The sequence below is a fragment of the Bombus impatiens genome, unplaced genomic scaffold (genome assembly GCF_000188095.3).
Source record: "Bombus impatiens unplaced genomic scaffold, BIMP_2.2 scf_0036, whole genome shotgun sequence".
In the NCBI taxonomy this organism is placed as follows: domain Eukaryota; kingdom Metazoa; phylum Arthropoda; class Insecta; order Hymenoptera; family Apidae; genus Bombus; species Bombus impatiens.
The window spans coordinates 43765-68599 of NT_176455.1; the positions used below are offsets into that span (position 1 = coordinate 43765).

A 24835-nucleotide genomic window follows, 5' to 3' on the forward strand; every position below is an offset into this window, starting at 1 on the left:
AGCTTGTTCCTTTATCAGCGTAGATAGATCAGCATAGAATAGGCCAAAAAAACGGTGCAACCATAAAACGCACACAACACTGTCTGCTTTATCGGATGTTCAAAATTTTTCCTTTGGCTTTTTAATTTCTCAAATAATTCAATATTGAGAAAAGACAAGAAAGGAAGAAATGAAACCTATTTATGAAAGTGAAAATGATACCTCGAAAAAGTTAAAATAGGGAAGAAGGTAAAAAATAAAAGTTAAGAAGCTATAAAGAAGTTATGGAAGCATAGACTCTTGTTAACGAAAATCTTGGACATAGTGTGCTTCGTGAAAGATGCTAACCAAATATACCTGACACGTGCTTGCCTGCTCACACATATGCGATAAACGTGAATTGATAATTTAGATTAGTGGGAATTACTGTAATATTTTTCGATTACGCAGAAGATTCTCTCAACGTGTTTGAAATTTCATGACTTTATCTCGTCAATTTCACTTTCGATCATAAATTAAAAATTTTAATTATAGAGTTAAAAATTCTTTCTTTATAAATTATATATGTCAGATACGAAGTATATATAATACTCACTTATTCTTTCTTTATAAATTATATATGTCAGATACGGAGTATATATAATACTCACATATTCTTTCCTCTAAATTTTTAGGTAGATCTATCAAGATAGTTGCAATTCGATATCTGTTTAACAATATATTTTAGAACACCCTTTATACAGGGACGTAAAACGGGACGTCTGGCAAACGAGGTTACTTTATATGCAAAAGTATAAATCGACAATCAATGATAAGATTACAATATTTTTATTATAAATCTTCTTAAAATAACATATGCATAATTCACATCAAATTTTGTTTTCTCTAATATAATTCTTTTATTTCATTTATTTGAGGTCACATGCACCTCTATGGGTTAGGTTTAGTTTATACAATGCTATTTTAGATTTATTATATATACAAATATCTCTCGAACATTATAATATTTCCTATATCGATTTCTATAACAAATGACAGTGTAATCTTGAATCGCGAAGCTTTTGTCAAATTCTGGGCAGTAGGTAGAGCAATGTGAGATTTTTCTGGCAAAAGATAGTCGGACAAATTTCCACTGTATCCACGAGAAGACGAGGGAACCTACGATCGAATTATGATGATCAATCAGTGGCAATCGATGATGGACAACCTGAGTGACATTTATTATCTCGTGCGGTTGATAATCCGTCAAGTTTCCATATACTTACGAGTAAGATCGCGTGATTAACCTCCTTATTACAGGAACAACGGAACATCTAGATGTCAATCAGTATGATAGAAAAATTACTTAAATTAAAAAAGCTATTTTTCTGTAGTATTTAAGAAGAAGAAAATAACGTCGCGCTTGTGTGGGACATACCAAATTTATGACCCTTATTTATCATATCATAAGTGGAATCCAAAAATCCCAGTTTCAAATCGCGGAGATCATTATTTTACAACTTATGCGTATATAAAGTTTGTATATATTGCTCAGTTTATTTGGATACCATATTGACTTTTAAAAAATGATACTAACCTCTCTTGCGCATCTAATCTTTCGCTGATTTACTTACATCTGACATCAATATGATTCTTAATAATATTAATGAAACCTAACTCAAATCAATATCAATTCATTCTGTTGCTTTCTCATTGATATTGTTGTGTTATAAGTAGTCACGAAGGTTAGTTTTAAGATTTGTTATATCTAGTTCATCTATCTGTCTTTCATTTGCATTTTATGTTTTATTTTATATATTCTCGATAAATGTCATTGATGACTACTTTACGATGTAGACTATGTAATAGAAATTGTTCTAAAATTATCTGAAAGTCTCATAGATCAACTTCAACAAAATAACACCAATTGATAGTTAATCGAGCCCTTGATGTAATAAATCATGTATGTCTCCAAGTAAACACTGCAATATGCATAAACTTTACATACGTATAGTTCTTAAAATAATGAACTCCGTGCTTTAAAACCAGTATGTTGTATATGTTAGACAAAAGATAAATCACAAATTCGATGTGTGCCTCAAAACAAAATGTCAACGTTGCTCTTGTTTTAGGATGTGATTCTCTATAAAGTGTTCTGGTTGGCAACAAACGACAACTTCGATTCTTCGGATACGAAACTTCGTGTCACGTTGAGGAATATTACAACAGATGTCGTAGCTTTTTCGGTTATCTGTGCCGTTCTTTTTCTCCTCGTGGTTCTCGCGTCGAAGTATGAAAAGGATGAAAACCAACTTTTTACACCTGTGGGAATAGAAACGTTAGTTTATACAATGAATTATTATGGTAATTATCATAGTGATTGATGCAACAGGAAAAGGAAATGGATAATCGCGAAATTGTCATTTTAATTTGAAATTTTTGCTAGTCTAGTGGGAATAGAGTCATTTGATTAATTAAATGGCAGAAAAATATTAGGGTACAAGGACGCGTAAGAACTAATCCTACTGTTCTGCTGACTTATTCTTCACGCTTATATTCTGTGAAATATTTTCTTTTCAATTTCTGAAATACCTAATTCATGAAGAGTATGAAATACACAGAAAATAGTAAATACATATACCAAATACTAGTACAAAATATTTAAATACTATTTATATCTCAGTAATATTTATTTATATATAATAGATCTATATAATAGATCTAAATATAATGATAGGGTTAAATAAAACGTTTTTAACTTCTTAATTTTTAGAAATTAAATAGGCATTCTTCCTAATCATCTATATGTATAATCAACTCCACTTAGCAAAAAGAGGAACTACTAGAGTTGCTCTATCCTACATAACCCCAATTAAATGAAAAGAATCAAAATCTTTTCAGTGTGCAAGTATTAATTTTTCCAATTTATTTATAGAGTCACAGTAGATCACCCACAGGATTCATTCTGCGTTTCAAACACGAATTCCAATACGACAAACTGTTCCCACGCTTGCGGCGATTCGATATTACCGCGCAGACGAATTTCAAAGAGAAATTTCTCCGAGGAAGACATAATCAGGGTTCGTTCCTGTAGCGAAAAACGAACCACAAGGATTCCAAAGAAATCGATTTTCGGCCTAACCATGAGCCAACCACAAAATTGTCAAAGTACCCAAACCACTCGTGAAATATTCCATAAAAACAATCAAAAATGGTTGATTAGACGGACAAGAAGCGGCCATATTTATGGAAAATATCCTGTATAGCAAGAACTATAATAATCTTTGAAATTTTCATTCATCTACCTCAAGAATGCACAGAAAACTTGGACAACGTGAAAAAAAATCAAATGAATTTAATTATTCATCAAAATTTGCATCCAAATGTTGAAACAAAATGCACAACTAATGATAAGGATAGTGAATATCGATGTTACTGTTATGTGCCTCGACTGTTTAACATTCCAGGCAACTAACGATGGTTTAATATTATCGGAAGAGCGCAGGTAATGAATCATTTCTCAAGAATCAATTTTCGACGTGAGCTTTGAAACAAATGATTAAGCATGAATACCTCTATGTTTATTAATACCCATCGCAGATCACTGTTTGCCATTTCTACTTCTCTCTCGCTCTTCTTTCTGTTTCTTTTTTTTTTTTTTTAATTTATTTAAGCTATGTTAATTGACTTATCTCACGAGACAATTTTCATTTTTTCAGAGATATATCGTTTTACAAAGATTTTTGAAATTTTATTTTTAAGATGTTAATATTGTCTAAGTGTACAAGTTTGTAAAACGTATTTTATTCTAAGGAAACTTCAGTAATTGGTTTTTGTAAGGATGAATTGTTATTTACACGAATTTTATACATTGCTTCGTATAAAATTTTATTTACATTCTTGAGATTTTATTTCTTTCGTCGTTTAATTTGTTACTATTGTATAACGTGACGTTTGTATATGCAGTGTTTGTTGTACGAATAAATATCGTTTGATTTTTCATGTCTGTCCGATTGATTTCGTCAAAGATGAAATATTAATTTTTATTGGATGCATTATCGATTAAAAAAAAGACAGTTGTATCTGATAAATGTCACTAAGCTTTTTATATTACCGGTTATAAAAACCATATACTAAATGTGATGTCGCAGGCTTAAAATGACTTCGTTTCTAGGAAATATTGCTCGCGCATCCGTTTCGATAATCTGTCAATTATTTCTATTTCTGTCTAACATATTGTACTGATATAGAAAAATATAAGCCGCATATTGTTATTATAGACGATTAATTATATAAACAAACAAATCTCGCCTGCGCGCAAAATACGAATATTCATAAAAATATGTTTGATGAGAATAATGAAGCCTGCGCTCATCGATCCACGACGAAACCATGGAAACAGCCAAGGCACAGAAATCAAAACAATCTTCGTTTGAAACACCGATTCCTATCAACAATTTCACATAATTGTTTCCTCGGGAAATCGTTCTGAATCTTCCAAGGAAACGGATAATCATTTTCGAACAATGGATATCAAAGATAGCAGCGACGAAGAAGAGATACATGATATATCAGCGTTCACGAAATTCGACGAGAGTATCGAGGTACGAAACGCTGAGGAGATACAAAGTCCAGTGAGTCGTAGGCCTTCCAGTTCGAGGAGACCTAGACAACATGCGATGGACGAGAGCCGAAGTGCTATAGGAATAAATTCACCTCGCGAAAAATTCAATTTTCGAAGGTAATTCAATCAAGGATTAATTGGTACAATTCTTCAATAATTACATCAATAGTATTATAGATGTGAATTTTCACCTACTATGGTTGTAATTTTGTTACCTCGATCGCAAGATTACGAATGAAATGAAAATTATATTTTCTTTAAAACTCTCGCAATAAAAATTTACAGATACTCGGATCGTGATAACAGCTTTGGGAAATCCATGGGAATTCATAGTGATCCATCGGACAGTGAAGAAAGCGATGATGATGATATTCAAGGAACGAGCAACGCTCAGCCCATTGAAATTTATAATCCTAAGGATTTCGAGGATTTAGAGGTGTCTACTGAGATGAAGGAATTATTTCAAAACATAATGAGGTATCGTCGATCACGCCTTCTTAATCCGTCGATCTTTTAGTTCTCCTATCTACTGCAAAATACCTTGTCTACCATTCGATTCTTTTATAGTAATAGTAATTGACGTAATGATAATTGTGTTATTTATTTTTCATCAGGTATACTCCGCAAAAGATCGAATTAAATTACAAACTCATACCATTCATCCCCGATTACATCCCAGCAGTGGGTGACATAGACGCTTTTATCAAAATCCCGCGACCAGACGGCGTAGAAGACAAAATCGGTTTAACAGTTTTGGACGAGCCTTGCACCAATCAATCTGATCCAGCTGTCCTTCATCTTCAACTTCGTAATCATTTACGAAGCGGAGGAGGAGCGAGACAAACGGTGGTTAAAAGAATCGAAGATGCAGAAAAAAATGGAAAATCAATCGAGAAGTGGATCGAGGATATAAATCAGCTTCACAGAAGCAAACATGCTCCCGCAGTTAACTTAACGAAACCGATGCCAGACATCGACTCGTTGCTTCAACAATGGCCACCGGAAGTTGAGGACAAGCTTAACGAAGTTGAATTGAATTTCACGCAATTGGACTGTCAACTACCAGAACTTATCGATCTTATATGTAATCTTTTGGATATACCATCGGAAGAGAGCATGAGATTGGAGGCATTGCATGTGCTCTTCACGCTTTATTTAGAAGTTCGAAATGTCAGAGCGCAGAAATATTAATCGTAAGGAAGGTTTAAACGTACTGTGATGAGGACATAAATAGGGAAATTTTACACTAAATTTAATTTGATTTAGTTCGTAATTATTACTTGAAATAAGAATTTGATAGCTATTTTGTATCTAGAATAGCTCAAAGTACGAGGAATGTATTTTAAACTTGTATATATGTATATGATAGAAAAAAAATAAGAATAACATATTTCCCTATTTATATACTGTTATCTATAATGGAGGTTTGATTATCAGTTTTATTTTATGAAGAATAATAATTTCTATCAATTGTAAATCACTATACATAGTTAACAATAATAACGAACGTAAGAGTTTACTTTCATATAATCTGAATACCATGTTTCCACTCAATGGAAAGAATTTACATCCAATTTACGCAACTACCATTTTAGATAATGTAATCAGAGACCACTGATTTCCGATTAATTACATATAAAAGGAAAAGTATTTCGATTATGACAACATCATTTACACAACATATTAAACAATGTCAAGTACATAATACATTATGATCGAAGAGAAATGTTTGACAAGTGAAAGGAAAATAAGAATTTATCTCAATTTTTCTTGTCGCTCAATCTAAAACCGGAAATTTTATATCATACATCTTTTCCTTATTACTACTTTCCTTACATTTACTATATAATCACACTTTTTATCTTACAGAATGCATTCTTTTCTATTCCTACTTCCAATAATTTTAATACATACTATGAAATTTCAAATATTTCGACTTTCCTCGTAGGAGGCGCTTGTGCATTTTCTTATCCAAATAACAAACTTCCAGTTTCACGAAATAATAAATTGAGGGTTTCCTAATTATTTTACAATTTTTATAAATTTCTTTCTTAAAGAATTTAATCTTTTCAAACCGAGTTTTTTGAAAATACGAATATGACATCTATTATAATATGACACGTACTATGTGTGTATATTGTGTATATGTATTGTGTATTGTGTGTATAACAAAATACACATAACCTTTGATCAAATAATTATAACAAATTCTGTAACAATGAAAGTGTAGTCATAAATTGAGCACCGCTTTCATTGGACATGAATCATAGTATTAATCACGTGATTGACAATATGTATACATAATACATATTTCTTTTCTTTGTATAAGTTTAGCATGCGGTAACAGTGCGTAACAACGAAGTCGTATCTGTACTCTGTGATGATTTTTCTTTTTGTACTTTGTAAAATTTGATTGCAGTGACAGTGATTGAAAAATAATGGACACTTCGACGCATATAAACGTGATAATAAACAGCAACATCGATGACAGTGTTGACAGTTGCGTGAATGATGAAAATGACACGGAAAAGCTACTGAAACCAAGAAATAATTTTGCGTCATATTCAAACGATAACATTAACATTAGATTTCGGGTATGAAATATATAATAATCTGATAATGTTAATAATCTAACGGCAAAGTGTATCTTTTCAAAATTTCTTTCTTACTTTTTATTTGGCACTATGAAATAACCTAGCTAACACCTGTCTGCTTTCACACTATTGTGTATAAACACAAACTCTTATCTTTTACAATGTTGATAAGATAAAAAAAATTCTTTCATATGAAAATGAAGTAGTATATAAGTTTAGAATCTTATAATTATTTTTAATGTTTTAGTTTTGTATTTTTGACAGAATGTAGCATCACTGAGTATTGGGGAAACACTTTCCAGTAATCCAAGGAGGCTTAATACAGAAGAAATTTCTCCCGGTGCTACTAATTTCCTATCAACTAATTACGAGGTACTTTGTCTTTGTGATATATACTTTGTGTATAATTTTCTTATTAATGCTTATAATTATAGTTATCTTTAATTTTGATGAATTTTCTGCATCAATCATTATCAATATCTTATCTTAAAAGTAATTAAGTTTCAAGGAAATATCATATGTAAAATACATCTACAATTTTTATTTTTATTCTTTCAGAGTTTAGATTATGATCCCTGTGAGAATTATCTCCTTCAAGACGAAGAAAGAAAGAAAGGCTACAAGTTTATAGTTAAGAAGAACTTTGCCAGATGGTTTATTTTCTTATTGATAGGTATCTGCACAGCACTTATAGCTGGTTTTGTAGATATTTCTATAGAAGAATTATCAAACCTAAAGTATGGTTGTTTAAAATTGTGTATCCTTACTACTGTATACAAATAAAAAAAGTATACATATAAATTTGATTGTTCCTTATAATTAATAACAGATGTAGATCAATGTGTAACAACAAACTGTCTATGGCTGCCATATCTACTATGGTTAGCCTTCAATTTCGCACCTGTCTTAATAGGTGCTATTTTAGTATCCTATATAGAACCTGTTGCAGCAGGTAGTGGTATTCCACAAGTAAAGTGTTATTTAAATGGAGTTAAAATGCCTCGAGTTGTTCGTATAAAAACATTAGTAGTAAAAACAATAGGAGTAATTTGTACAGTAGTTGGAGGCCTTGCTGGTGGAAAAGTAAATATTTTTTATTACTATCTCTGTAATATAATTTGCTATAAAGATACAAAAGTCTTTCAATACAGAATAAAAATAATATTCTAGGAAGGACCTATGATACATTCTGGAGCTGTGGTAGCAGCAGGAATATCACAAGGCAAAAGTACTACATTCAGAAAAGATTTTAAGGTATTTCAATATTTTAGAGAGGACCATGAAAAACGAGATTTTGTGTCAGGAGGTGCAGCTTCTGGTGTATCTGCTGCATTTGGTGCGCCAATTGGTAAGTGTCAAAAAACATAGTATACATATTACAAACATTAATTACTTGATTAAAAATAATTTAGGAGGAGTATTATTCAGTATCGAAGAAGGAACCAGTTTCTTTAATCAAAGTCTCACATGGAGAACATTTTTTGCTAGTATGATTACAACATTTACGCTAAACATCATCCTTAGTACGTATCACGGACGACCTGGTGACCTTTCTTATCCAGGCTTACTAAACCTTGGAAAATTTGAGACAATTCCCTATCAGATTTACGAAATTCCTCTATTTATGATAATGGGAACAATTGGTGGATTTTTGGGTGCTTGTTGGAATCATTTAAATTATAAAATCACCTGTTTCCGTTTGAAATATGTAAAGCAGAAATGGTTAAAAGTAATAGAAGCTCTTGTAGTTGCTGCACTAAGTGCAACACTGGGTTTTAGTATGATTTATTTTCTGAACGACTGCAAACCATTAGGGCGAGATCCCACGAAATTTCCTATTCAAATGTATTGCAAGGAGGGTGAATATAGCGCAGTTGCAGCTTTATGGTTCCAAACTCCAGAAAGTAGTGTACGATCTTTGTTTCATGATCCTAAAGGTATGCTGATAATATAGAACATAAAAGGTATGCATATATAGAACAACATAAGATGTATTTAATCAAGTTCTCGTTTATAGGTTCCCATAATGATATTACTTTAGCTATCTTTGTTGTCCTCTACTTTTTTCTGGCTGTTGCTACCTTTGGTCTGTCCATGTCTAGCGGACTGTTCATTCCTTCCCTGCTAATTGGCTCTGCATGGGGTAGACTAATTGGATCAGGCCTTGCAAAAATTTTTCCAAATTGCGTAAGAAACGATTGTGAAAATAAACCCAAAATATTACACAAAATATGAATTACTGTAAATTATTGCAGGTCGTTTTAGATCCTGGGAAATATGCTTTATTAGGTGCAGCTGCTCAATTAGGAGGAGTAGTTAGAATGACAATAAGTTTAACCGCTATATTAATAGAAGCTACTCAAGGAATATCCTTTGGCTTGCCACTTATAGTAGTTCTTATTATGGCTAAATGGGTTGGAGACTTTTTCAATGAGGCATAAAAATATATTATATTACTCTGTATTTTTACGTTTTAAAACGTCTATGTATTACTCTAATAATTTTTATTATTTTTTATTTTATAGGGTATATATGATATTCATACACAAATGGCTGGTATTCCCATATTACCATGGGAAGCCCCGCCATTATCAAACAATATATACGCTAGTGAAATAATGAGCCACCCAATAGTAACACTAAAAACTGTAGAAAATGTAGGACATATAGTAGAACTTCTTAAATGTGTAACATTTAATGGTTTCCCTGTAGTTGATCCTCCTAATAGTGATGAGGTACTGAACATCATATTATAAAATATCAAAAAATTTATCGTTTTGTTATATCTGTCTTTTTTTATTCCAGACTGAAATACATTCGTATGGACGGTTTCGGGGACTAATTTTACGTTCCCAACTAATAGTATTACTACAAAATAAAATTTTTAACAGAAACTTAGAATATTGGGAAAAGTCATTAAGTATTAAATTGTTCAGAAAAGAATATCCGAGATATCCAACAATTGATCAAGTGACCATAAGTGAAGAAGAAAAAACTTATATGATAGATTTAAGACCTTTTATGAATCCTTCTCCTTATACACTACAGCATGTTAGTATTTTGTAAATATTTTATCTACATATTATTACACGACAGATCAAAAGAATGTTCTTTTATTAATCATTTCATTTTCAGTCTGCGACACTGCCACGAGCATTTAGGCTCTTTAGAGCTTTAGGTCTTAGGCATTTACCTGTAGTCAATGATACAAATGAGGTACTAACAATTAATGTATTCTATAAAAAATCTCTACTACAGAAAAACTGTGGTTTTCAATCTTTTCGTAGGTAATTGGGATTATTACAAGAAAAGATGTTGCCAGATTTAGGATATGGGAACATAGAGGAAGAATGGGTCTAGATGAACTTCTAATTACCAATAAAATTTAATTTTAATTTTCTTGACACAAAATTTAATATTTAATTTATGGAAAATAGTTTATAATGATATTATGTACAAACATTATGTTTTTATATAAACATAGAAGAATTCTTATATTTTACTTTTCTGTAAAGAAAATCTAGGTATTACAAAAAGAAAGTGAAGAGGCAAAATTAACCAAAGACACAATGCACATAATATTAATTATTTATAAATAAGTGCCAACCTAGCCATGACCATAATTTAAAAAACAGATACACTGGGATAATGATCAACGATAAAAGAAAATAATATTCATATGTTGAAATATACATTGGAATTAATATCCTGTTATAATCACCTCTACAGATTATAATTCATGTGATCGAGTATTCAAGACCTATGTACAACCTGCAACAAGAAAAGGATATTTTGTAGAAATTTTCACTTCTTTTACCAATATAATTAAGTCTCTTAAAATGATGGATTAGATTCTAGAATAAATTATCCAGCATTTACTATTTATTATGTTCAAATTTATACACAATATTTATATATTGTAGAGTATCTACAAAATACAAATATTTTAGAAAAAGTAAAGAACTGAGAAAACAGTTTGTATCCTAAATAATTATGCTTTATATATACATATACATACATTATACAATGTCTTATCAAGAACTTTTTGCTAAATTAATAATAATTTTTATTTTCTCTAGTATATGTCTATATCTTAATATAAACTAACTTGATAAAATTTCTTGGCAAATAAGATTGGCAAAGATTATTAAATACTATCAGGTATTAGTAAAATTATATTTTGCGCACTTCCGCATAAACGATATCAATATCTATAAAAATTAAAGATGTAAGAATTGTCGCCAATTAATTCCGAGTTCCTATTTCGGGAATAAATCACCTTGAGATAATAATATGTGCACGGCAGGAGAATACTATCTCTGTCTAATCTGCTATAAATCGTGGCTTAAAAATTTTTTCGCGAACAATAAAAAGATTCTTAGTCAGATCTTACGTGTAACTATGACGATATCTTCCTCCTCATAAGTGTTCATAATAATTGCAAATATTTGAGAGCGATAAACGAGTGAAAGGCATTAGAATGCATTAACGCAAGTGTTAATACGGAATTAATTATAATTTATAGTCGAAATGCACGTAATTCGAATATTTAACAACGGTATCCACGACGGTTCGCCATTTCAATGATTGGTTTCTGAATTATCCACGCTTGCGCGTATATCAGTAAGAAAAAGAGAGGTAAATTCAAATAATTTTATGGGTGATTTTTTTTTCTAAACTGTATACCATTATTATTATAAATATATATTGTTATTGGAAGACGGCATTGTATGTAAATTGAACGAAATGAACAATTACAAGTGGAGTAGAAAAAAAGGTACTTTGCAATTAAATAAACAGGGTAATCCAATAAAAGAAAGGAAAAAGAATAGACACAGACTATTAACAAAACCTCAAGAAACAGAAGAAGAAGCTATAATTCGGAGATTTCACGATGCACAAAGAATGGCAAGATTTCGAGCTAGAAAGAAGAAAGCTTTGGAGGATGTGGAGGCACTTAAGAAAGAATTAAACAGAAGAAATATTACTTTTGAAACTGTTGACTCTATTGTCTCCATAGCAAAAATGGAACAACATCAAACATATTTCCCTATACAAAATCCATCAATTGTACATTCAGCTTGTGAACAAAGTAAATATTCCCAATTATTGAAAGTCATTGAGGAATTAGGAAGGAACATTAAATTAACCTATGCTGGTAGTAGAATTTCAATAGAGAGATTAAAACTAGGTATCATAAAAGCCAGGATGTTGGTAAAAGAATGCTTACTGGAAACAGAAATAAATTCACAGCAATAACTAGCAATATATAAGTAGACGTAATATAACTTATTGTTATGATTCTATTAGAATGTACAAATATCTTATTTAAATTTTGTATAGAGATAAATATAGCAATATTACGAGAGTAATACTCAGAGATCATTTACTGTTTGAACAATAGCAATAATTGTGAGTGTTATGCTCATAGACGTTTCTCTTCCATTAACAAATGATAAAACACAAAAAGAATTACCTTCACTACTGAGAAGGATATAAATGCTATGCAATACATGATCATTAAAAATAAAAAGAATTCGTTGATATAGTAACAATAATACTCCATATAGGTTATGAAAAAAACACGTGTGAATAATAACCCTTTTACATACGAAAAATAAAATTTAATAAAATTCTACGACGATTAACAATGGTATTCCAATTAATAATAATGCCCCATATAATTAATATATGAAAACTTATTTCCGATATAAAAAATAAAAATTTACTTGCTTAAATTGAACAAACTAACTCTTCACAAATAAAACACGTCGGCTAATTTATCTAAATTCATATTGGCAAATACAGAAACGATAAAATTCGAAATAATGTCAATTGTCTCATAAGTTAATCTGTATTATTATACTCAATTATCACGTAATATTTGAAAAGTGTTTCGCAATAAAACTTCATTGAAAACGTATCTTCCCGGCAAGTTGACCGTTAAGTCTCACCTTGTCGTCTGAAAGAACCGAAAAGAAAGCTCGTCAACATTTTCTCATTCTCTTAAAGGAAACCGGTCTTCCGAATCGTGAAAGAAAGACTTACCGTGAGTCGAATATATTCCTTTTCAAGAAAACATTTATGGTGTATTTTTGTTAATCGATGGAAAAAAGAGGAGTCGTATCGTATCGCCATTCGCAGAGACGATAGAAACGGTCGAGCATTCCAAGCATCTTTGTAGATTCTTTGGAGACAATGTCGTATATTTTAAGACGCGGCCGGTTTTGGTCAATTGTTTTGCGGTCTCTCAGGTCGTACACCTGTCCGTCGTGAAGTTGCAGACGGGAGTAGGAAGGGGTTATGGTCAATAAACGCAACCACGTCACACGCAGCCTATCGGCGACCCCGCTTGGCCCCTTAAAGTGGCTCCGAACGAAAATCTTACATGTCGGCCGATATTGCTTTTGTGCGTTTGTCTGCGATATATCTTAAGAAAACCCGTATCAATTCATCTAGAAACAATAACGACGTATGTGTTTCACCATAAAGAAGATGCTATTATAAAATGGCAACGGTCCAAGACGTGATTTAGCCTCGCACCGGGTTAATCGTGCGTTTCAGTGAACTGACCGAATTGCATCCGCCATTGTTGTGATTGGTGAACGTTTCAGAGAAGACGGCGTTCTTAGATTGACGCGCATGCGCGTTGCGTGCTACTTGACGACGCTCTTCTTTCGAATTTTGGGGAGACACACGCATACAGACGAAATCGACGCAGGGGCACAGGTAGCAGAGCACGCACACGTACGATATAACACCTACATACATACGTATTTCGAAAACAGTTTCGCCGCTCGATTTTTGCGCACGTGCTATGAAATTTTTTCGAGCTTGTTACCCGCGTCTTTTTTAGACATACCAATTAATATCCACGTTATTCGCTTTCTATACGTTAAATAAAAGCAGTTCGAATGTTTCTTAAGAGAGAGTCCAGGTTGATGTCATTTTCTTTCCTGATGCAGACAAAATTTTTAGACGTTATTATCGTTAATCTTGTTTAAACGAGAATTTTCGTAGGTTTGTAATCACGACATTCTAAAATTTAATCGCGCCTAAACAAAACGAGCGATAACAATGTTTATTGTGCTTGATATTATGTAAATGAAGCATTCTTATCTTTTATGAAAATGTCTGATCAGATGTATTCTAACCAATTTTATGATTTTCTTTTTTATTGCAGATAATTTCCAAAGTAAAAGAGTAATAATAAGAATCATTTTATATATGAAGAAATATGTAAGAACAATTAGTAGAAATAGCAAAAGGAAAGCAAAGTTAGTTACGCTTAACCAATAACGCATGCACAAAGTATATTTTCTGAAAGGTTTGGTATTTGAAATAGACAAAAATGAGAATCCATATAGATGATGATATCTATACAGTGCTTAATTGCATGTTATGCCTAAGGCTAAGAAAAAATCTTACCTTAAAAAGGTAAGAGAAATGCGTGAATATAGAAGACAAAAATTGAAGGAAGAAACATTAGAGGAACGTGCTATTAGATTATATACTGCTGCTGAGAGAATGAAGAACGCTAGAGCTAAAGAGACAGAAGAGCAGGCAGCAATAAGAAGAATGCAGGAAGCTCAGCGCATGGCCAGGCATCGTGCTAAAAAGAAGCGCTGTTTAGATGAAAACTTAGCAAGGGAAATTTCGAAAATTGCTGAGTTATCTAAAATGCCAGATGCAGCTACGATAGCTCAAATGTCAGAGATGAATATGAATAAAATCTCTGCGGAATTGAAACAAATGATGGAAAGAGGAAAAGTACCAGAACATATAGTTCAAATGGCTCAACTTGCGGAGTTCAGCAAAATGACTGAATTGAATAAAATGTCTCAGGATATGGCTAAAAGATACGAGATGGAAAAGATGGCAGAGTATGCCAAGACAACAGAATACATGAAAATGCAAGAAATTGCAAAGATGTCTGAGATTGCCAAGATGAACGAGATGGTAAAGCTCTCAGAGATTGCTAAATACAATGATATCACGAAAATTAATGAAATTGCGAAGATGAATGAAATGATGAAAATGTCTCAAATGGCAAAAATCAATGAAGTTCAAAGAATGAATGAGATAGCCAAACTAAACGAAATGGTGAAGATGACGGAAATGGCGAAATATAATAATGATATAACAAAATTAAATGAAATTGCACAAATTAACGAGATGGCTAAAGAAATTGCAAAGATGAATGAGAAAACGAAAATGACCGAGATGATTAAAATGGCAAATATGCAAAATGACATTACAAAGATGCCTGAATATTCGAAAATGGCAGAAATGGCAAAATTAACTGAATTGGCTAAATTAAATGAAATAACGATAACGAAATTAAATGATCCACCACCGCCACCAAAGGTACCAGAAATTCCTCGAATCCCTGAACCTGTGATCACTGTGCCAAATCCAAGAAATTTGCAAAATGTTCAGACTGTTCAAGTAGCGCAAGCTAGCCCATCCAGTACAATAAACTTTCCTACTGTGCCTGGTCAGGGTAAATATGCTCAGTTACTGGTTATTATCGAGGAGCTTGGAAGAGACATTCGCCTTTCTTATGCTGGAAGTCGCAGCGCAGCTGAACGCCTGAAGATGGGTATTCAGCATGCTCGAATTCTTGTACGAGAATGTCTACTGGAAACAGAACATAACGCGCGGCAATGATCTGCCGATATACTTAGCGATTAGATTTTTAGTCGATTATTTTAAAAAGTAATACTATGTACATTGTATGCAGTACAACAGTATATTTTAAAGGGAGTGTCTTAGCATCCACAAAAACGTGTATAGAATATATAACTATTATTATTTCTTATTATATGATCTTACTAGTTTGTATGTTTAATAAAAGAAAGTATGAGCAGCTAGTTGTTTTAAATAATGGGAAGATTAAGAAAGTAATAGCTGTATAACTTAATATCACGTTCAATAATCAATAAAATGATTTAAGATATGCACTTTTGTGGATGCCTAAAGAAAATTAATCAATCAATAGCGCATAATATTGAATATAAATTAAATGACATGAAAAAGATTCGTTTTTCACTTTAGTTGATTATTTTTATTAGAAAGAATGTAAAGATGACCATTTTCTATGCAAAGATTCAAATTATGAAGGAATTATTCCTTCATATTAAGTTCTTGATTAGTGAGTAGGAAACATAATATTAGGCAGGGAGAATTTGTACACTGTGAAGAGCCTTCATTTATATTTTCTAAGGAAAGTTTATTACTGCATTTTTTGGTTGAGATATGGGTACCTAGTAATTACCTACAATATACATGCAAGAAAAAAAAATTGATCAAACAAAATGTACCTACGAAAAGTATAATCCTTGAATATTACCGATTGCAAGGTATAACTAAATAAAAAAATACAGTTTTGTACAATATTGTCTATTAATTTTATACCCCTAAATCAAATTTGTATACGTATTTGTAGTAGAATATGTAATTTGAATTTGGCGCCACATGTAACGAAATGTAGTTTCTAGCTTTTCCGTAAAGCGGTGTTAAAATTCCAGATACGTGTATATATGTATGCAATAGTATGTACAATAGCGGTGGAGAATAAAAGTCAATAGATTTAAGAATTTTTTGAACATTACGCTTAATTTTTATTTGTACTTATTTATTTACCGCGTAAGATTTTACTAACGTATTCGTTAAGGTGAGTTTCATATGAAATGTAAAATATAATTACATATTTAATTGAAGGTTATATTTATGTTTATTTTAATTTCACTGATCATACTAAAATCTTCTCGCATGATTGTCTTCAATTTTAAAAATTGTATTTTTTATATAAACTACATTTGCTTTTCATATATTAAAAATTAATATATTTGCGAGATATAAGTAGTACATTGATGAAATTGTAACAGTCGTCTTGTGATATCTAGCTTATTATAACTTAGATTCTCTTCATAAATTATTTGTTAGGATATTTATTTAAAAAAAAAGACAGTTAGAGAAGATGGAAGAGGAACGAGGAAATGTAGAAGTTTCAGCAAAGGTTACAGAGCCACTAATCAATGTACCAAATCCAAGAGCTCTTCAACAAACTGTTCCTTCTCTACCTGGTCAATCAAAGTATATACAGCTGCTTAATGTCATAGAAGAACTTGGTCACGAGGTTAGACCTACCTATGCTGGCAGTCGTACTTCTATAGAAAAAATTAAGCGTGGTATTGTACATGCACGTATCTTAGTTAGGGAATGTTTAGTTGAAACTGAAAAAAGCGCTCGTCAATAGGGCAAAAGTTTAAAATAATTTTTACACATAATAATCTGTAACTGACCAAGTACTCGAGAAGTATTTAACTATAGTGTAAAATATCTTATATATTTTTTGCCAAAGATGATACTGCGTATATATCTTAAAAGATGAAAGAATCAGATAACAATTTATCTACCTCAAACTTCAAATTTTAATTGAACAAAAAGATCAGTACTGTGAATAATAGTCATTAATTAAGCATAGGAAATAATTTTAATTATTTTTTAAAAATTAGTTTAAAAAATTATGCATTATTATATATTTATTTTATAAAATAACAAATTATTTATTCCTTTTTATATTATCAAAGAGAGTACAATGGAAGTAGCCATTAGATGCTATAGTTTATTAGTTGCAAGGTAATTAATTTTATGCGAATAATGAATGCATAGCATATTCCATAGCCAAAATTATTATTTTATATAATAGCCCCTGATAATAATGACTGATTATTGAAATGTATCTAATAATACATTTTATATTAAGAATGAAGAATGTATGTATCAATTTTACATAATAATTTTAAAGTAAAATTTTTAATTGCATTATTGATAGTACAAATATATTACTCAAATACAATGAAGGTAAATAGAAACTGATGAAATCAAGTTACAAAGAACCAATATAGTATTAAATCTTAACAGTATATATTTAGAATAAGATTTGTATGAGTATATTGTGACGTACTTAAATAATGATGTGTTATGAAAATATTTAAAGTGAGAAGATGAAAAGTTCCTATAACATGTAAATGATCTTTGCTCAGAAATGTATGAATTTACTACGTATAAGAAATGATGATCATGTCTTGTTCCTAAATATTAATTATGATATGATCTCAATAATAACGACACACTCAGACCAAAAAGTACAAGTTATATGTATGTCAAGTTTTCAATGCAAATAAATAGATCAAATAGGGTTTTTATAAATATTTATCACAATTTTTTAAACGTTTATTAATAATATTTAACAGAAACCAACTTCATATCAAATGTTTTCAAACAAATTTTTATCTTTAATAAGAATAATAAGAATAGTAAACATAATTGGAAATAGCAATACAACATTACATACAAATGTAATTGCGTGCAACCTTAAAAATTTTGAATTTGTAATAATTTAAATATTGTATGACGTATTTTATTTTCATTAATTGTAATATTTATACAAATAAAGGTTTTTGCGTGTGAATCCCATAATATCTCCCTTAAAATAATTTTGATGTTTTTAGCCTAGAACCTTCAAATTTATCATTTCGTGTTACAGATTACAGAAAGTCAAGCATGTTCCGTACTTTGGATACTTTCGATACCGAATTTTCCGCTGATTCAGTTGAATGGTGTCCAATAGATTCCTTCAAAGATGTATTTGTTTGTGGAACGTATCAATTAATGAAAGACGAGAATTTACCATCCAATGTATCATCAAAACGTTTAGGAAGAATTTATCTATTTCAAATTGTACAAAATGGACGCTTAAGAATATTGCAAAAATTAGAAGTACCCGCTGTATTGGATATGAAATGGGCGCATGTTACATTACAAAATAAAATTTTACTCGGTGTTGTAAACTCTTTAGGGCACTTACAAATTTATCAACTTAAAAATGATAACGAAAAGATAACTTTAGAATTATTAGTGCAGAAGAGAGTTGGCGATGAAGTACTTGCATTATCTTTAGATTGGTGTACCGGAAGATTGATGAATGAAGACAGTTTAAAAATAGTAGTTAGCGACTCAGAAGGTTTCGTTTCATTGTTTGAGTTAAACGAAAATGAACTTAATAAAATTAATTCATGGTCAGCACATGGATTTGAAGCATGGATTGCAGCTTTTAATTATTGGGATACAAACATCATATATAGCGGTATGGAAGTAAATGAAATCAAAATTTATTTAAAAAATTAACAATAATTATATTTAAGGTGGCGATGACTGTAAATTTCAATGTATTGATACGAGGATAAAGACTCGGGTTTCAAATAAAGTTCACGGTGCAGGCGTTACAAGTATTCATAGTAATGCAGCGAGAGAATTTTTATTATCATCTGGAAGGTGCTGTAAAGCTTAAAGTACACTAGAACTCCATTTATCTGAACTCATTGAAAGATGCAATAATAATTCATCGATTCTCTCCGCTATTTATGATTTTCCGTTCATATAATAATTTATATTCAAATAAATGAATTCAATTAGCAGAAATTCATTTAGTTCAATAAATGAAGTTCTACTATAGAATAGTAATATTAATAAGATAACGATTTTGAATAAAACTCTCATAATGTTTTAGTTATGATGAAATATTGAGATTATGGGATACGAGAAACTTGAAGCAGCCAATTTCAAATATCAATCTGGGCGGCGGTATTTGGCGTTTAAAATGGGATCCCTTTAAGTGGAAATATTTGTTCGCTGCTTGCATGTATAGCGGATTTAGAATAGTCGACTGCGAAAATACTGAAATACCGTCTGTTATTGGCGAGTATAATGAACACGAAAGTATAGCATATGGGTGCGATTGGAGTTACTTAAATAGCGAAGAAATATCAGGACAAATACTCGAAAAAGAAACGAAATATGCATTTCTAATGGCTACTTGTTCTTTTTATGATCATGTTTTAAAATTATCTGCATTATATTTAAAGAATAACTAAAGAATTTTCAATAAAGAAGAACCGAAAATTTATATATCTACAATAGGTAACTTTTATTGTAATGTGTCAAGTTCTTCTTTTATTCTCTATAATACTAATCATTTTTTTATTGTATTATTTGTTATGCACACATGAAAGAAGGTTAACCTATTAATCGGTGGGTTCTGATTTGTGGGATACAATATTTTCTTTATTTATAAACCTCGTATCATTTCTGTTAATAAGTTATCTCATATTTGCATTTGCAAAAATTAAGATTGATTAAATTGGAATTAATTTCTTTTTATCAACTCTTAGTTTCATAATTATACTAGTTTTTTGTTAAGAAATGTTCCAAGAGATTAATAATTTAACGAAAACAAGTTAATTTCAGTTAAATTGGTTTCAATCTTTAGAAATATACACTAATGTGATACAATTTATTTCCAACAGAAATGAAATGAGACAAAAATGTAACTATTATGTCCAAAAGATTGACAATTTAAGTGACGATTCAACTCTTTCCCAGTTAATAGGTTAATTAAGACAAAACAGATTTAGCTGGATTTTAATCTTTGGAAATATAAGTACGACATAATTTATCTTTGACATTAGAAATGAGGCGTAGAAATAATTGTTATATGTAAAATATTGGTCATTTAAATACTTAGCAATCTCTTCCCCGATTAACAGGTTAAATTTGAAGAGTTACGAAGCATGCGCAAGAAAAATTAAAGGATCCCGGCATCGCGTCGCTATTCGATGAACGTGGAATGGTTTAGAGAGTCGCTGGAAGATGGCAATGTGGCAGTGCAAGCTGCATTTCGCCGCGGCCAGTTCGATAAAAATCAGTCGTTCACAGGGGCTGTTTTGGCGTGGTGTCAGTGCTGTGATTTCTGTGACGAGTTTGCGTTCAGTTCCGCGGTAAATTATCAGTGATTAGTTTTGGTAAGTAAATTTTTATTTTGTCGACAATTTCAATTTCTACATTCATTACCATGATCCATGGCATTGTGAATTTTTCTTGGCTCGATCAGTAAAATCAGCTGTGGAATTGTGCACGTCCTGTCCCTGTGGAATGACCTAGAAAAGATTTGGCGCGTATCCTTGCAAAATTTTCGGCCCCCTTCTCGAGAATCTTATTGTGTGACAAATATCAAGAATGCTCATTGAATCAAGGTTAGAATATAACGTTTGACGTGATAAACTTGCAGGGGAAGCAGAGCGACAGTTTGATTCCCCAGTCGTTAGGGACAGGCCGCTTTAGGAGAATTTAATCGAGTTTCGAGACCGTCGTTGGTCCATCGATTCATTAGCGAATTCATCTGAAAACCGTGGCCATTCAACGAGCTCTTCACTCTTTAACACAGTTACATTTTCTCGATCATTTTACCGAACCAAAATTGTAGTTTTCTAACGTCGAAAAATACCTGCAATTTGGAAAGTATTTGAAAAATCCATTGGTGTGTAAGATAAGAGATAGGTTAAAATATAAAAATTGAAGAATCGTAGCAGGATTCAGGCTTCTTATTCGAAAGAATTGTTTCTAGAATGTATCACGGTACAATAACGATTGTTTAAACAATAATTAGATCTTTTACATACATATAAATATTTATCTCTTTGACAAATTTTATATGACTTTAAACAAATTTCATATTCTGTTGTATGAATAGAAATTTTCGAATGGACAGAAATTAAAACAATCTTTATTGTTTTTATTTGTAATATTTTGAATGACTGTTAAAATTCTACAAGAAATATTCATGATGCCATCGTGATTTAACCAATTGTTTTTGGGTGGGGTGAATCTACGAATTGAAGCTAACTATTACTGACAAATTACGAAACAATTTCGGTTATTCCTATACATCAAATTTAGTTTCATATTTCGACCTTTTCAAGTTTGTTTAATTAAACGGAAAAATGATACATCGGTGCCGTTTTTTCTTTTTCGAACGCACAAGTGTCTCAAGCTTGAATCTCACTTGACAGCTACGGTTCTTGTTGGATACGGCGAAGGTTACTCAACAGCATATTAATTATTCTCCGCAGCTTTTCATCATTAATTTAGATGCAATCTAACGGTCCCTTGGTTCTGTACCACTATTTACCCATTCTTTAATTCTTTTACACTCAACGAATAATTCTATCAGGTAAACTGTTCTCATTTCTCACATTAGGGGTCGAGATTATGATCTGATATTGTTATTTTTCTTCATCATCTGCCTCATTGTTCCAAAACGTCGGTACTCTTAATCTTATGTGTGTAATTATTTTTAAAATTTATTCGAATTGTACAGGGACACTGAATTTATCGTGATGACCATTAAATCATGTAAATTGTAGAATATCTTTGTAGATTGATCTGACAGATTCAGAAATATTCCAATCTTTTTTGTGATATTTTTTATAATGGTATAACTTTTTCTTTACCTTAACTTTATATTACAATATATCGATTAGCTTTGTTATTATTGTTAGTTGATTTTCTAAACGATGGCTATTCTTTCAAAAGGATATTGGTCAGGGTGAAATAAAAATAAAATACTTTGCAATCATTGTTTTCAAGGTATGAAAGATATACTAGAAATATTAGAATAATTAAAATGATCAATTCGTAATTTTTCATACAGATTCCATAGACTTACATCGTTTATTTGTATTTCTGAGTTATTTTTTGAAGATTTTCTGTAATACTTTTTAAGTGAAATTTGTTTTACATTATATATTTTTCATATATCTTTCATTTTGATTTCTTCATTATAAATTTATTTACTATTAATCCTGAGGTCCATTCGAATTGACCGCGTAAAAAGGTGGCGTGACAGGACTATTAAATTCTGCCTTTTTTTCCCTATCAGTTATTAGTATGTTTGCAGGTTATGAGATCAAGGACGAGCGAGACATAGACATCGACCAGAAATTATATCCTTTATGGTGGTCAAAGCTTATCAATCTTTCTTTCTGTCTAAAAAAGGGGCGTTGTCTTTTGGGATATTTTGGATGAAATCGCATTCGACAATTTCGCTACTTCTTTCTGATGGAGATAAAACAGTTTCATTCTTTTGCATGTCCGCGATGACGTATCTACGTGCCCATCATGTATATAGTGTATGTAGTCATGTATATATATATATATATATAGACAAACTTGCGTGTATATGTGTAGGATACTGTTTAATCGATTTTGTCTTCTACCAACGTTATCGCATGAAAACGAAACGGTGTTGTCGAGAAACCGACATGGAAATAAAAAAATATGCTGTATTTATGTATTATGCAAAAGTATTTATCATTCGTGCATTATTTTATCATTTTAGAAGAGATATATGAATGTTCGACGATTATTCTATGCAAATAGATGTAAAACGGAATTAATTATGCATGTTACAGATATGTATCTTGCATCTACGGCTACTATCAATAAAATTATCGATAAATATCGGTAATTCGACATATCGGTAATAACTTTACCTTAAAGATAATAATTATACTGTAATATATTGTACATTGTAGTTCAGGCATCTAATGTTCGATTTATCGATATTGTAGCGATAACTAATTGATAGTTACACATATACTTATCGTTCTGATATCGATAAATGGAACAGAGATGATTGAAGTGATTTGTTTTGTATCCTTCTTCAAGTTAAGATATTATTGATATGTCGATAGCATTTTGCTAACTTCGTTCATATTTTCTCATGAAGATTAATTGGTGCGTAAATAATTACATTAGGAAAATCTGTTAAACGATTTAATTGAATACATCTGGATAACGATAAATTATCTTATTATACATATTCCGTTTCTCGCATTATTGAATTTTTCCTCTTTAATATCTCTCATTGTAACAAGGATTTAGAAAAATCCTTCGTGTTGAAACACATTTTTTAATCAAAATGTTTCGAAAGTATCTCTATCGAATCTGCTGTATTAATTTATTGTTCGATACTCGTACACTAAGTTTCTTGAACTTCTCTCTTATGATTGCACGATGTTTTTTCTTTCATATTTCGTGCGTATACGAGCGGAGGCGTGGTCCACGGCATGGGAAGGAAATGACGACGGAAGGGGGCTTCTTGTCTAAGATTCCTCGGTATGCGGAGCTCATTAAAATCGAAATTTTTCAATCGACGGACGCCTCGTTAATTAACGAATCGTTGGGTACGCGATTGAAAGAGTGCACGCTAATATAAGGATTATCGGGGAATTTTAAGTCCCTAGACATTAATACTACGGTACTTATTTTCGTAAAAATTAACCGACGTTATTGTTGAACATCATAGGGGCGATTTGAAAGTTAACAAACGGTTGAACAGATATTTATTAGAAAATTAAAATCTAGCGAGAGAAATCTATTGGGGGGAATAGCGATCTCTGCCTTCATAAATTAAAGAAATTTATTTTTAATTGAATGTTGTGTATAACAGAGTTTTAATTGAAAATTATGTATCATAGAGTATAGAATGGAATAATTAAGAGATATACAGAATAAAGAGAGTTTAGAAAATTAGAAATCTAATAACTGTATGTGGCATTAAATTGTTATTGTGTTATTTAATTTCAACTTTCGAAAGATTCACGTTCAGAATTAATAATTTTTCTATCTACCCACCGTGTCCTTAATGTTTTTTAAATGCGAATATACGACGTTTAAGAATCATCAACTTCGCATTAAGTTGTGACGTAGATATCAAATCGAATCTCAGACTTGCAGAATTTATCATCAACGG

At 31.2% G+C, this 24835-nt stretch overlaps 8 protein-coding genes and 2 long non-coding RNA genes across 19 annotated transcripts in view; 8 read left to right on the forward strand and 2 right to left on the reverse strand.

Annotated features, from left to right (window-relative positions):
* Nucleotides 1–995: 995 nt before the first annotated feature.
* LOC117152103 lies at nt 996–5361 on the reverse strand. The gene is made up of 3 exons (XR_004462356.1): nt 5238–5361; nt 1245–2280; nt 996–1137 (listed from the first exon to the last, which is right to left on the reverse strand). It is a non-coding gene; the product is annotated as an uncharacterized LOC117152103 (long non-coding RNA).
* Nucleotides 1125–3013, forward strand: LOC105681232. Its single transcript, XM_012389857.3, has 3 exons — nt 1125–1246; nt 2091–2322; nt 2894–3013. Exons 1-3 carry the CDS (start codon nt 1151–1153, stop codon nt 2902–2904), a joined length of 339 nt encoding a protein of 112 aa, XP_012245280.1. The 5' UTR covers nt 1125–1150; the 3' UTR covers nt 2905–3013.
* On the forward strand, nt 3230–7089 carry LOC100747474 (intraflagellar transport protein 46 homolog). Of its 2 annotated transcripts, none has more exons than XM_024369908.2 (5): nt 3230–3463; nt 3678–4699; nt 4868–5059; nt 5197–5775; nt 7002–7089. In XM_024369908.2, exons 2-4 carry the CDS (start codon nt 4485–4487, stop codon nt 5771–5773), a joined length of 984 nt encoding a protein of 327 aa, XP_024225676.1. In that variant the 5' UTR covers nt 3230–3463; nt 3678–4484; the 3' UTR covers nt 5774–5775; nt 7002–7089. The 2 variants fall into 2 exon arrangements, with proteins under 2 accessions (XP_024225676.1, XP_003485200.1); XM_003485152.4 differs by having other exon boundaries at nt 4461–4699.
* On the forward strand, nt 6894–11061 carry LOC100748318 (H(+)/Cl(-) exchange transporter 7). Its single transcript, XM_033322639.1, has 12 exons — nt 6894–7176; nt 7441–7548; nt 7735–7933; nt 8006–8259; nt 8347–8524; nt 8589–9113; nt 9194–9363; nt 9432–9611; nt 9702–9911; nt 9982–10227; nt 10312–10392; nt 10464–11061. Exons 1-12 carry the CDS (start codon nt 7021–7023, stop codon nt 10563–10565), a joined length of 2409 nt encoding a protein of 802 aa, XP_033178530.1. The 5' UTR covers nt 6894–7020; the 3' UTR covers nt 10566–11061.
* LOC100746680 lies at nt 10561–13468 on the reverse strand. Of its 2 annotated transcripts, XR_002947322.2 has the most exons (3): nt 13225–13468; nt 13131–13138; nt 10561–10947 (listed from the first exon to the last, which is right to left on the reverse strand). It is a non-coding gene; the product is annotated as an uncharacterized LOC100746680 (long non-coding RNA). The 2 variants fall into 2 exon arrangements; XR_001102525.2 differs by lacking the exons at nt 13131–13138; nt 13225–13468 and adding an exon at nt 11570–11784.
* On the forward strand, nt 11538–12556 carry LOC105681217. The gene is made up of 2 exons (XM_012389496.3): nt 11538–11814; nt 11897–12556. Exon 2 carries the CDS (start codon nt 11923–11925, stop codon nt 12433–12435), a length of 513 nt encoding a protein of 170 aa, XP_012244919.1. The 5' UTR covers nt 11538–11814; nt 11897–11922; the 3' UTR covers nt 12436–12556.
* LOC100745446 (protein PELPK1) lies at nt 12866–16557 on the forward strand. 7 transcript variants are annotated; one of them, XM_012389470.3, is made up of 2 exons: nt 12866–13225; nt 14360–16557. In XM_012389470.3, the coding sequence occupies exon 2, from the start codon at nt 14578–14580 to the stop codon at nt 15844–15846; it is 1269 nt and encodes a 422-aa protein (XP_012244893.1). In that variant the 5' UTR covers nt 12866–13225; nt 14360–14577; the 3' UTR covers nt 15847–16557. The 7 variants fall into 7 exon arrangements, with proteins under 7 accessions (XP_012244893.1, XP_012244874.1, XP_033178549.1 ...); XM_012389451.2 differs by lacking the exon at nt 12866–13225 and adding an exon at nt 13498–13905; XM_033322658.1 differs by lacking the exon at nt 12866–13225 and adding an exon at nt 13838–13923.
* Nucleotides 16558–16696: 139 nt separating this feature from the next.
* On the forward strand, nt 16697–18389 carry LOC112213427 (cyclin-dependent kinase 2-associated protein 1-like). Its single transcript, XM_033322683.1, has 2 exons — nt 16697–16852; nt 17125–18389. Exon 2 carries the CDS (start codon nt 17159–17161, stop codon nt 17435–17437), a length of 279 nt encoding a protein of 92 aa, XP_033178574.1. The 5' UTR covers nt 16697–16852; nt 17125–17158; the 3' UTR covers nt 17438–18389.
* Nucleotides 17780–20637, forward strand: LOC105681216 (diphthine methyltransferase). The gene is made up of 5 exons (XM_033322026.1): nt 17780–17820; nt 18696–19330; nt 19389–19518; nt 19754–19975; nt 20550–20637. Exons 1-5 carry the CDS (start codon nt 17780–17782, stop codon nt 20635–20637), a joined length of 1116 nt encoding a protein of 371 aa, XP_033177917.1.
* Nucleotides 20638–20876: 239 nt separating this feature from the next.
* The window catches only part of LOC100747792, a 43147-nt gene continuing 39188 nt past the window's right edge, over nt 20877–24835 (forward strand). Inside the window, exon 1 of one of the 2 annotated variants that reach the window (XM_012389601.3) lies at nt 20877–21044. The gene's annotated coding sequence lies outside the window, so the exon portion shown is untranslated. The remainder of the gene's footprint in view (nt 21045–24835) is intronic. The other variant, XM_024369254.2, reaches the window with a different exon arrangement.